Source organism: Anthonomus grandis, chromosome 1 (genome assembly GCF_022605725.1).
Source record: "Anthonomus grandis grandis chromosome 1, icAntGran1.3, whole genome shotgun sequence".
Lineage (NCBI taxonomy): Eukaryota > Metazoa > Arthropoda > Insecta > Coleoptera > Curculionidae > Anthonomus > Anthonomus grandis.
The window spans coordinates 735,311-749,113 of record NC_065546.1 but is presented as its reverse complement, the minus strand read 5'-3'; the positions used below and the strand labels follow the sequence as shown (position 1 = coordinate 749,113).

General features: G+C 32.8%; 1 protein-coding gene across 4 annotated transcripts in view; it reads right to left on the bottom strand.

Annotated features, from left to right (window-relative positions):
* The window catches only part of LOC126743958 (uncharacterized), a 99,277-nt gene extending 98,020 nt beyond the window's left edge, over positions 1-1,257 (bottom strand). For 2 of the 4 annotated variants that reach the window (XR_007663032.1, XM_050451268.1), the window contains exon 1: positions 858-1,257. Coding sequence is in view for 3 of the 4 variants with exons in the window: in XM_050451268.1 (XP_050307225.1) it covers positions 858-1,029 (172 nt within the window). In the remaining variant the exon portion in view is untranslated. The remainder of the gene's footprint in view (positions 1-857) is intronic. The other 2 variants (XM_050451252.1, XM_050451260.1) reach the window with 1 other exon arrangement.
* Positions 1,258-13,803: the final 12,546 nt, after the last annotated feature.

Here is a 13,803-nt window from a genome sequence, read left to right as displayed (position 1 = left end):
TGGGGCGGTATGTATTCTAGCAATCTAGAACAGCTAAGGACTAGTCAAAACTATATTCTCAAAGTTATTTTTAAAAAAGAAAGACTGTTTCCAACCTCTCACCTTTACTCTATTGAAGCCTGCAGTATTCGTGCACTGTACGTATTGTCTCTATGTAAATTTACTTATTTAAAACATTGGAGAAAATCAAATTTTATAAAACACAAACACAACACTAGGCAAAACTTTAACAAGCACTTAAAAATACCATTATCAAAAAGAAATCTCAATCTCAGATCTGCCACCTATTTAGCACCCAAATTTTACAACCTAATTCCACTAGATATTAGGAATTTAAAAAACAAAAAACTTTTTAATAAAAATGTCAAACAATTCATTTGTAATAACTTAAGTCTTTTTTTGAAGTTTTTCTGGTGCATCATTAAGTATGTAGTACGATATTTTCGTGTAAAGTAATTAAATTGTTTGAATATTTACATATTATATAAATGCCAATTTTGATCCAATTCGTTATAGAATATTTATTCATTGCACACACAGGTATGCTTACCTAGGTGCAATCTAAAACCTGTAAGAATTTATAATAAAAATAATGTTTACTAGTATGTATTGATTTGTAATTTTTTTAAAACTTTTTTTCTTAAAATTTACCCAAGAATCAGCCCCTGAATTTTTTGCCTTCTATTTATTTACACCCTGTATAATATTCTATGTAGTATGATTTTTGGCACATTCCAACAAGAATTACCTATATGACTATAGTTTATATTACAGGTAAATGCTTTGAATACAATATTTTAGTATTTTGCACTTGACTATAAAAATTATCCACTTCAAATTAATTCAATTTTAATTACCTTTAGGCATTCCGCAAGGAGCTTTCGTTCTACTGCTATCCAAAAAGTCCAAATCATATTTTCTCGCTGCCGGGAAAACTAACGCGACATGAGCCTCACCGTATAAAACCCCGAACAGTAAAAATACACTTAACACTGTTAAAGGTCCTTGACAAATCGAAAAACGCCCCATATTCGCGCTCCTTTTACACGGTATCGTCGCCTAACGATCAAATATCTTTCAAATATTGTTTTTTCCAGATTTTTAGCTATGAATCACATATTTTTTTAAGAATTAAATATCGTACATTTTTCAAAAATCGTCAACTTAATGCAAATCGCACCTTTCGCTTACTCACGTAAGACCACCAATATGGGTTCCTTCGCGCCGGTTGGTTTCTCTTTCGGAATACCATAATAGCAAGAATAGTGGCAAGAAGTAGAGGTGGGAGGAACGAATATAAGTATGGTAACATAGGAATAGTGGGGAGAGCAATAGGTGCGCCTTAGCAATCTATAACTAAACTTCTTACTTAATACTTAATTATTCACTTCATTCCTTCGGCTATAATAGATTTGGTCTTCGGTACGTGCTGAGCAGTGGTGACGTTACAAGAATATTCTTAATCAACAATTGTATTGTGAAAGTTTATTTTAAATACCTGGACGGTGACAATGAAATTTTAATCGTATAAATGCTAATTAGTGAATACCAAAATCAAATTTAATTGTTATTTGATGTGGTATTTATCAGCGTGTTTTTAAACCGGTTTTAAAAATTAAAAATAGCTTAGAAAAAATTCCACTTACGCTTTACGCATATTTTTAAACATTAAGGATAACAGGTTTGGCAATATTCCTATTTTTTTTTACCTTCTTCAGGAACATAATTGTTTATTATTGATGAAGTTCTACATTCATTAAAAACAACAGCAGACCAACATTAGTAACGCCTCCATATTACAAAGGGTTTAGGCAATACATAACTGGTCTACAATTATCCACTTATTGTAGTGAAAGATTTCATTCATTTTGAACATCAAAGTCCGAAAGTCTGACGATTGTCCACGGAACAAATAATAATAATTTTTTTAAATAATTATTTTTAAAAAATTATTATTATTTGTTAAATAGTACTACTTAAAATTAAGTTTTGAAGCGCATTCCTGGTGGACTAGAAGATGCAGACATCGAAAGAGTCTTAGGCCTACCGCACACTGGCAACTTTTTAATCTCGGCGATTAAATAGTTTAGTCACTAAAAATTATTGCAAATCTATTTACAACGCCCAATGATGACCGAATAGTTGCTCCGCAACCTCAGTCGAATTGGATTTCCTAGAAACAGCGTGCGTTTGTGCTTTGATTTTAAAAAAACGTCGTCAAAAAGGAAAGCGAAAATTTTGGGTCCATCCTCTGATAAGTAAAAGACTTCTAGATGGGCAATTTTATAAATTGTTCAGCACTTTGAGGGAACATCCAAATAATTTTTTTAATTATTTCCGTATGAGTATACGAAGCTTTGATGAGCTTCTGGTGTTGATAGGTCCTCATATTTCATACCAGAATACACAATTACGAATGGCTGTGCCGCCACAGGAAAGATTGGCCGTAACTCTAAGGTAAGAAAAAAACTCATTTTATCGAAAAATATTTATTACTTATTTATTTATTTATTTATTTACACCACTCCACAGAATAAATTCCAATTAATGAGTGGGAAAATTACAACAATAAATTACAAAACACAGGTATCTTAAGAAAATTAAAAATAATACAATATTATCAATAATTACAAGCAAATGGTATTAAAAGAAATATAGACAAAGTAAATTAAAAGTAAAACATCTAGGAAAAGTGTACTCTTTTAATTTCCGACAAACTGCAATTAAAGATGTCCAGAACAGAGTCATGTATGTTACATGCTCTGCGCAGAGGAGAAAATTTACAAATGTTGGTTCTAGGTCTTGATAGGTAAAAAGTTGATGTATTCCTTGCTGATATGCGAGGCACATGAAAATTTAGTTGCTGCAATAGATCTGGTGAATCAATAATATTATTTACCAACTTAAATAAAAATTGCAAATCAGCGGATTTTCGCCGATCCTCCAGCAAAGCAAACGAAAATCTTTCCAATAAACGCTGATGTGGGAAACCAATTTCTGGGTACACTCCGTCACTCTTGTACCAAAGATATTTGAGAAATTTTCGTTGAATATTTTCAAGTTCATGAATATGATTTGTATAATATGGTGACCAAACTTGGGATGCATATTCCAATATTGATCTGACATAAGAAAAGTACAGGATTTTTAGACTAAGAACATTATTAAAATTTTGCGAGTTCCTGATGATATATCCCAACATTCTATAACTGCGCTTGACAATATCTAAAATATGCGGTTGAAAAGAGAAAGAGCTGTCAAAGATCACCCCTAAATCTCTAAATTCAGTTGATCTAGGCAGAATAACATCATCTATGGTATAGTTGTAAGTAATGAAGTTTTTCTTTAAGCCAAATGAGACAACATTACATTTAGCCGCATTAAGGGGTAGATTATTATTTTTACACCATGTATTCAAAAAACTTAAATTATTTTGTAGCTGCTCACAATCCAAAATAGAGTCAATTCTAATATATAGTTTTTTGTCATCTGCGTACAGCAGGCTATTAACATCAAGTTGGTCAGATATTGTATTAATGAATGAGTTGAAAAGAAGTGGTCCCAGAATTGAGCCCTGTGGGACTCCGGAAGTGGCAACTATCTGCACCGAACTACGACCAAAACATTCCACGTGTTGTGGTCGCTCGGTAAGATAGGACTGTAAAAAATTTGACAAAGAAGAAGAAAATCCATAATATAGGTCGAAATTATTAATGAGAATGTTGTGGTCTAGTCGGTCAAATGCTTTTGAAAAGTCTGTATAAATAACATCGACTTGAGAGTTTGCATTTATTGATTCGGTGATATATTCTGTAAGAGAAATCAAATTTGTAGTGGTAGATCTACCTTTCATGAATCCATGTTGTCGAGTATTTATAAGACTCCCCATTTTAGGATATAAAGCAGAATGAAGTGCGCGCTCAAAACATTTGGAGAAGTTATTTATTATTGTGATAGGCCGGTAATTTTCAACCATGTTTTTGTCATTCTTTTTATGTATGGGAACAATTTTAGACGACTTCCAAAGATCAGGAAAACATTCTTGTTTAAGGGCCAAGTTAAAAAGAATTGTTAATGGTTTTGCAAAAACATGTCTACAGTCTGATAAAAGAAATGCGGGTATTTTGTCAGGTCCAACTATCGGTGTGGGTTTTATAGTTTTTAAAGCACTTAATACCTCGTTTTCAGTAAATCTAGTTATGGTTATGCACTCCGGGTACGGTGTCTGAATATTATTAGAGTTAGAGGCTTGAGATGAATTAAAAGTCGTGTATGAGCTCCGAAAGAAAGCTGCAAATGCATCAGTAATACTCTGCGGATCCGATAACAAAGTTCCTTGTTGATCAAACATATTTTGGGACAGGGAGTTATTTTTTTGTGAACTCCGAATTAACTTCCAAAAGTTATTAGGCTGCGAGTTTAAATCATTCTCAAGTCTCGCACAGTATTGTTTGTATAACAGCTCAACATTTCTTTTTATTTTAGAACGCAATTCTCGAAAATTTATTAAATCTTGTTGAAAATGAAAGCGTCTAAATTTTATCCAAAATTTATGTTTTTGTTTTATGTCTCTTACTATTTCAAAAGAAAACCAGGGCGGGTAGGTACGAGCTCTTTTTGCAGTTTTCGGAACATACATATCAAGACAAGAATAAATCTTCAGATAGAAAATGTTCATAGCAGTATTAACATTTTTAACCGCTTCCAAATCACTCCAATCAACTCTAAGAAAACTGTCATATAACAATCTGAGGTCAGCTTTTTTAAAATTATAAAAAATATTATCTATTTTACAGTTATTAAACTTTTTGTCAGGGGTATAATTGAACCTTATAAATAACGAAGGATGGATAGCTTCCTCGTCAACCAAGAAGTCGTAGCATCGCTCCACAGTACAGAATTGAGGCTCTGATGTAATGACCAGATCCAATAATTTACCTTGAGAATTTTTAATAAAATTTACCTGATTCCAGTCAAAAAAGTTTAAAGTATAAATAATCTGGTTTAATCTGTTGGATGATAATGAATTTTCCGAATAATTAATATACTCAGGTATATTAAAGTCTCCTAGCAAAATTATTTTTGAGTTGAAAAGATAGGTTAAAGAAGATAAGTATTCAAAAATATTTTCATATATATCAGCATTAAGTCCGGGTGGTATGTATATTAAAATAACATATACATAAGAGTGCTCAAATATAATTTTTATACCTATGATTTCAATAATATTTTTAAGGTTATAAGAAAGCGCCAAGTTTAACTTTACCACCGAAAATGACTGCTTTACTGCTAATGCCACCCCCCCGCCCCTCTTCTCGGACATCTCTGCATAGTTTCTATCGCAGCGGTAGACAGAGTACGCATTCGGAAAAAGTTCCGAGCTATAAATCCCATCATTCAGCCAAGTCTCGGCCAAAGCAATAACGTCAAAATTGCATGTTAAAAGAGAATTGTAAAGTACTTTTGTTTTCGAGCGAAGTCCTCTAACGTTTTGATAACAGATGCGAAGGTCATTGCAACGATCATGCTGCCGAGACTCGACCGAATGCGAGCCGCAGGAACCACGAGAGAGAGGGCAGGCGGTTTTACCTTGCAGGTTGGGGGAATCCAATAAAGTTGGTTGCTACCACAGCATAAAGAAACCAGCAGTCTCACTCCGCTCGAAAATGTAAGCGAACTAATAGCATCCTTAGCCATGCCGCAGCCATGTTCTCCGGATGCCGAGCTCACTGTTTATCGAACTGTGTTCATAGGTGTATCGCCTAGTTCAGCGCCGTACTTAGTGACTATTTTGATAGCGTTTTTACAAAGCGTAGCGTTTTTTATAAAAACTTTTGTATTAAAAGAGGGGTATGTCAAAAATTATTAATGAAGCAAAATAATTGACTTTGCCAAAGTTTTTAATAGCTGCAAATTTGGCTGTATGGCTTAAATAACATAATTAAGCATCAGCTAAAGTTGCAGCAATGTAATATATTTTTTTTTTGGATTTTTAAGGACATTATTTATATTTCTGCCATTTTAACAGTGTTGCCATATTTAAAAGAGTTGCAAAATTGTATACTTTTACTTTAGTTGGTACTTAATAATATAACAAAAATTCGCAGATGTTAGAATTGTTTTGAATTGTTGCCAACTATTTGTCTTTATTTATTGAAAATTTTTATTGATTTAATTTTTATTGAAATATTTCTTTATTTGTATAATTAGTTATCCTTAAACTACTATGTAGTCAGATGTTAATCTAAAAGCGTTACTATACAGGGTGTTAATTAAGTATGTACCATAAATTATTTAACAGGCGATTGTTTGAGTAATTTTAAGACAAAAAGTTCATATGAACATAGGTCCGCAAGTTCTCTGGCGGTGTTATTTATAACATTAAGGAGCTAATTTACCCCTAACATGATTAAATTTATTAGGTTCAGTGTAATCTCGAACGGGACCTGAAGAAATATTTGTGGCAAAAAAATTGGGGCACCTGAATTTTGTGCCATTTTTAATATCTTATTTGATTTACTGAAATACAAATACACCTTTTTCGTACCTCGCTTATTTTTCGAGAAAAAAAGTCCACTTAATTGCATATCCCTGGATCACACAAGGAATTTGGGGAAAAGCTTCATTTGGAATTTATTATTAACTAAGCAAGATACGAAAAAAATTCAAGAGACAGAAAAGTTTTATTTGTATAATACACAGAACATAATAAAAATTGCACAAAAATCAGTGGCATATATTTTAGTTGTTGTTAAATTTTAACACCCTGTATATTGAGAACGAAGAATTTCTGGATCTAATTAACTTCCTGCACGTATTCTTCTATATCGTCGTTTTTCGATGTAGAAATGCGATGTTTATTTTTGTTTAAATATTTTGTTAATGTATGAACTTTATTTATATTAAAAAATCAATATTTGTACTATGTAGGTATTTTTATTTTACAAGATAATAACATCTAAAAAAATGTTTAAGTCCGCCTCTAGCCAAGGCAAAAGCCGCGTGGACCGTAGCGAGTGTCAGCGGCATCCCTACTATAAGCAAAAATGCCTCGCCTGCGTTAGTACACATGCACCGAACTCGATTATTCAAGCCAATGTATTTTTATTGAAGTGCGACTGCTGGTTTCTTTATGCTGTGGTTGCTACAGAGTGGACCCAAAAATATCGGACTTGAATTTGCTATTAGATTGTTTGTATGCATAGCAAGCAGAATGGTCCCAAGCAGCGTGATTGATTTCAATATTCAATTTATATTTATTTTTTAAAGACTCGCAATTAGCACACTTATAATTTTTTTTATCTGCTGCTTTTAATGTGCACATTCTAACTTCATGTGCGCCTGCGCAAAGAGGACAAACGACGTTACTTTGGCAAAACTTCACTGAATGACCAAGAACATTGCATCTAAAACAGCGTGTTATTGACGTGGAGTCATAATTACGAAGAAATATATTAGTATTATAAGCATTTAATGTAATTCAAGCAGAGACGACATTTCTGACTCATCATCAATTTGCTGTTGGGACGTATTTGCATACAGTACAACCTGTACCTGTCCTGCGGAAAAGTCTGAAATATATTGTGCTGCAGTATAGCTTGGATTGCGATTGCTGCTTTGTATAACATTGTTATAACCTTCTTGGTGGTAGGAATATGTTGGCGAGTGCAAAGAACTATTTCTATCATCTCCATAATGTGATCCTTCTGCACTAGTTGAAGGAATATTTACAGCAAGACTTTTGGCAGTATTTTGGTGGTGCAAAGCATTTGCTTCATGGGGAATTTGATTTTGGCCGCTTCCCGACATACGAACGCGTCTTATTACATTCAGGATTTCCGTTCGTGCAATAAATTTTTGGTCTTCATTAAATTTTTTTAATGAAGGGAGTAGAGACAAAAGAAAATATTTATCTTCGTCAATTTCATTCTCTGTATCCTTTTTTTCCCTCAAAATCTGAAGCAGAGATTCCTCATATGTTTTCTGATGAGTTTTCTTTTGGTAAATTTTCTTTCTAGAATGGTCACCAGTACGAAGTTGCGTAGCTTCACTAGCTTCTGATTCTTCCTCTCTGGTTTCTGTGTTATCTTCCACATCATCAGTACCTTGTTCGAGACTGTTGTAACTAATTCTGCTTTCTATAGAATCCCGCAGAAAAAAAAGCTGCTCAAAGTAAAGATATTTCCTTCTCTTTTTAGCCCCAGAACCAGAGGCAATATTCTTTTGAGCATCGTACTCTCTTTTAAAACATGTCCTAAGATTTTTCCATCTTTTTTGTAACTCGTTACCTAAAAAAACATTATGTATATGATATGATGTATAAAACATGATGTATATTAGACAATTTTTTTTTAGGTATTTAGCAACGGGAAATAGCTTTGCATCACTACATTATGAATATTTACTTGGAATTACAACGATACGAAAAATTGTAAAAGACACATGTGAGAAACTTTGGGAATGTTTGGTGCCACTCTATATGCCAAAACCGGATCATGATGACTGGATAAGAGTTTCCAATGAGTTTAATGAGAAAACACAATTTCCCAATTGCATCGGAGCAGTAGACGGGAAACATATTAGAATAAAAAGACATGATAAATCTGGGTCCGAATTTTTTAACTATAAATCTTTCTTTTCTACTATTCTTCTAGGCATTGCAGATTCCAATTATAATTTTATATATGTTGAAGTAGGATCTTATGGATCGACAAGTGATTCCAACATATTTAAACAATCGGCATTTTCGCATTTGCTTGACAAGAAGGAATTAAATATTCCGAATGAAAAAAATCTTCCTAATGATGAAAATGGAAAAGCTATGTCGTTTGTGCTCGTGGGAGATGAAGCTTTTGCTCTCTCAAAATTCGTTTTGAGGCCATATCCAAGCAGAAATTTAACCGTAAAACAACGAATCTTTAATTATAGACTTTCGAGGGCACGTAGAATGATAGAATGTACATTTGGAATTTTAGCCAACAAGTGGCGTATACTCCACAGGCCTCTAGATACCCAAGTTGAATTTAGCGACTCCATTACAAAAGCATGCTGTATTTTACACAATTATGTGAGAAAACTTGATGGACTAAATTTTGAAGACACCTTTTATGAATGTCCATTGGAAGATATTCCTGCTCTTGGACTAAGGAGCAACAATGAAGGGTATACAGTTAGAGATTATATTGCAAATTACTTTATTTCTCCTCAAGGGTCTGTTCCTTGGCAATATGATAAGATTTAAAAATTTATGTTCTGGTCTTTTGTGAATATACAGGGTGTTTTTTAAGTTGAGGTTTTTCTTTTAACACTAAGTATATAGAACGCAAGAAAATAAGAACTTTTATAAGAATAAAATTTTGTCTTAAATTGTCTTGTTTCTGAGATACAGGGTCTTCACGTTTTACATTTTGCTAACTTAAACACACTGTATTTTGGAGGAAAGCAATTTCGATGATAAAAAATGTGATTATAAAAAACTTTATTTTTTATTTAAATGCAATGAATATTTTTATTATTTGGCAGAACAAAAATTTTTAATTTTTTAGGCCATTTTTATTTAACATGTTTTTTCATTCATAACCGAGAAATCGATTGTTAAAAAAAAAACTTTTATAATTTGTGCTTTAAAAACGACATTTTGTAGGTCAAAATAAGAACAAAAGTTCCTATAAACAGATGACCTAAATTGCTTAGTCTCCTAGCAAAATGAAAAATGTTTACACCCTGTATCTCAGAATCAAGACCTTTTTGGACAAGATTTTATTCTTATAAAAGTTTTTATTTTCTTACATTCTATATAGTGTTAAAATGTAAACCCCAAATTTAAAAACACCCTGTATATGTTTGAATAATTCTGTAGGTATGTTGAATCTGTGACTTGATAAACATAAAATAATTTGGTAAAACTTACCTTTTTCATTCTTTTCCTTATCCCCAAGTTCATTCCAATTCTCAATGAATTTTTCACATAATTCAGTCCATAATTTTTTCTTTAGATTTTTATCTGAATATTCTTTTTGTTTCGTATTGTACAATGCTGGTCGTTTTTCGACTTCAGTAATAAACAATTCAACATCTATAGCAGCCATTTTTGCTGTAATTTGCCGGCTTATCGACAAATATTAACTACAAAGCAACTTTTTTCAAAGCAAATCACCAGTGAGCGCGATCCCGTTTAAAACAAGCTTGTTCTATTTTATCAGCAACTGTTTCGTCTCTCAAAGAATCCAACAGGTTGGAATTTTTTAGTTGCCGCAACTAAATAATCACCTGTGTGCGGCAGATCATAAATATTATTGTGTTCTATTTTTATGATTAATAAGTTGCCTATCTAAAGTTGTCAGTGTGCGGTAGGCCTTAGACAATAGCTTGGTTGATTTGTTGAAAGAGCACCGTGGAACAGGGGTTGAGAAAAAACGCAAAAGGGGAAAAAAGTCGAACCTGGAAGTGATGTCGACCCTAATATTTCTGAAAATCCTCTAACCGTTCCTGAGGAATTTCGAACTACAGCTGAAAAACCAGGATCCTCTTCATCTAGCGTTTTGCCATGCACTCAGCAACTCCCTACCAGGAAAAGCAAGAAAGAAAGAAAGACTAATAACTCCCAGTGTGATATCTGCAAGATTAATTGGAAAGACTACAGAGGCGCAATTGATTGGATACAATGCACGAAGTGTCGAGCTTGGATTTGTGGACCCTGTAATAAAGACAGCAAAGACCTTTATTTTAAATGCGAATGGTGTGAGGATTCGGAAGACAATGAATCTCCAGTCGATGACAGTGATGCCGACAAGGACTTCCTAGTTGGCAAGAATAATTAGCCAATGTTTTGTTTTTGTTACACTTGTGATTTTTCAAAGAATGTGCCTTATTTTATCAAAGTTTTGCTAGATAAAGTTTGTTTATTTTTTAATAACTTCTTATTAATATTTCTAAGCATTTATAGGTACAGAATTTGTTTTTAAGTTTCATATATTTTGACAATATATTATTTTTTCTTTAAAAAATATTGATTTTTAATTGGTTGTAACGGTGGCCCTTGTTATAGGTTTTTTTTCATATTATTAAGGGGTAACATGCACAGAATATGCTTTAGAATGCAATTTATAATTATTTTTTCATGGGTGTGCAAGTTGCCCCAACCACCCCACAAACAAATTTCTTTCGGGACCAATGGCTGCATTCTTCCAATTTTTATACCAGCCATGGGTAGCCCTTAAATAGGTCAGTACAATGTAATTTTTGCAAAGTTGTAAAGTTACAATGTACGGGGGTACATTGGGAAATGTGCTGAAAACGTGTGCAAGTAACCCCAGTTTACGGTACCTTACATTATTGATAAAAACCTAAAAACACATAGGGGATAAATAAAATTAAAATTAGACAGCAGAATATGGAATAAAAAATAAAATCTAAAACATACAAAAATACAAATTACGTGCCTAAAATCAGTAAGATTTACCAATTATTAAAAATCTATCTAAACTATACTAAACTATGTCCTATTCAATAAATTTATATAAGCGACGTAACATTATACAGATAGTTCTTGTTCTCTTAATTGGTAGCGAGTTACTTTTTTGTTAGGGTTTTCTTCTTGAATTTCAGAATTTGTTGGCTGTTTTCCTTTCTGATTTGAACTACAATCGTCAGGTTTTCCACCAACTATTAAGGATTGACTAGCAGTACTTTCTCGGAGTCTTAATTCTTTTGCAGAATATTGCTTCTCTTCCACAATTAGCCTTTTGTTTTTTATTTGTGCCTCTTGTTTATTTTGGAGGGCTTCTTTAAGATATTTACGAAGAATTTTCCTTTCTTTGTACTCTTCTTTCGCGTATTCGGGAGCAATGAATATCTTTGTTCCTTTCAGCTTTTTAGCGTGTTTTAAAATATCTTTGCGTAAGAAATAATTGTTAGTTTCAACTGACACGGGTTTGACACCAACTACAACTAGTTTACTCCTTTTTATGCATGCATCTGGGATAGGCTATGAAGGATAAACCGACTTTTGTTAAGTGTCAATTTTGAAATATAATTATAATAAATGTATAACTAATGTATACACAACTACGGCTTTGCTTTGAAGAACAACGCTACAGAATTAACCAGGATTAATCATCTTTTGTATATAGATGACTTAGAATGCTGTATGTATCAACAAAAAAATTGACTTGAACAAATTCTGAACTTAGTTAAGGAGTTACTCCAATGACATTGCAAAGCAGCCTGGTCTCGACAAATGCCTTGTTTTTAATATAATCAGAAGATACTATAGATAAATACTTAGATATATAAAAATATAATAATATATAAATAGATATAGATTAACCATACTTTGGACACTTAACAACACCACTGAAATTTATTTCTATTGGCAAATGGTACTATTAAGTTTCGTGATTTGGCGGGAGATTTAGGAATATTAGAATATTATTGCGTGCAATTACACCTGTTGTATAATTTTCTAGCCACCTTTATTACACTCAATATTTGAACTTCAAAGTCACCTTTAAAAGCTTAATCGAATTCCTAATAAAGCTCAATGATAGTCCAGGAACTGCTTCAGAATTCATAATAATAATAAGAATAATAAAAATGTCATTTATTGTGTATTAATATGTAGGTAATGTGTGTAAAACATACCTATGTGAATAGTAGATTTGAAATTAAACTAAAATAAACACTGAGAACAGCGTCATTTCTTGGAAAACCCCTGATTAAAGATTTTTAAACGGAGACTGATTATGATGCAAATTCTGGTTGATCAAATTTGCGTCCTCCGTATACAAAACGCACGCAAGAATTTTGGGCCAGTTGAATGTTTCTCTTAAACTTAAACTCTGCATTAAGAAAGTTGTTGTATATACAGGGTGTTGCTGGACTGGTCATCTTGCTAGTAATTGTGCGGTATCCATATAAACATTCACTCGAAGAAGACTTGCTTATGTGCTCATCGCTGCCTACCAACACAACCGGAGAAGAAATTTTTAACACGATTAACATATTTTTTGAAGAAAACCAACTCGATTGGAATGATTGCATTTATATTTGTACCGATGGAGCCAATGCAATGACAGGTAGAACAGCAGTAGCAACATCACGAATAACAATGAAAGCGCCAAATTGTAGTTCCAACCATTGCATCCTGCATAGACAATCACTCGCGGTTAAGAAAATGCCACCAAATCTAAAATTGATTCTTGATGAGTCAGTAAAAATAATTATTTTTTCAAGTCACGTCCACTATAATCCCGATTGTTCTCAATATTATGTGAAGATTATGGTAGCGATCATAAAACACTATTGCTCCATACTGAAGTGAGATGGTTGTCTCGGGGTAAAACTTTGACAAGGCTTTTTGAACTAAGAACGGAATTAGAATTCCTTTTAATTTAAAAGACCGTTTGTCCGATAGAAGCTGATTATTTAGACTAGCATTTTTAGCAGACATGCACAACGAATTAAACCTGTCACTACAAGGAAAACAGACAATAGTTTTCAATGCTAACAACAAAATAACTGCCTTTAAAAGAAAATTAGATTTTTGGATTACTTGTTTTGCTAAGAGAGAAATCGAAAGCTTTTCATTGCTAAGTGAGTTCCTTAGTCACCATAGTCTTAGTATTTATTATTTGTTGAATTGGTGCAATATCTCAATGATTTGCAAGGGACTTTTGAATCTTACTTTCCTGAAGAACAGAATACAAAACTGAAAATAAACTCATGGATTCAAAACCCTTTTTCATCTGAATTGCAGAAGCCTGAAAATATGTCAAATCAGATATATAATGATTCATAGAAATG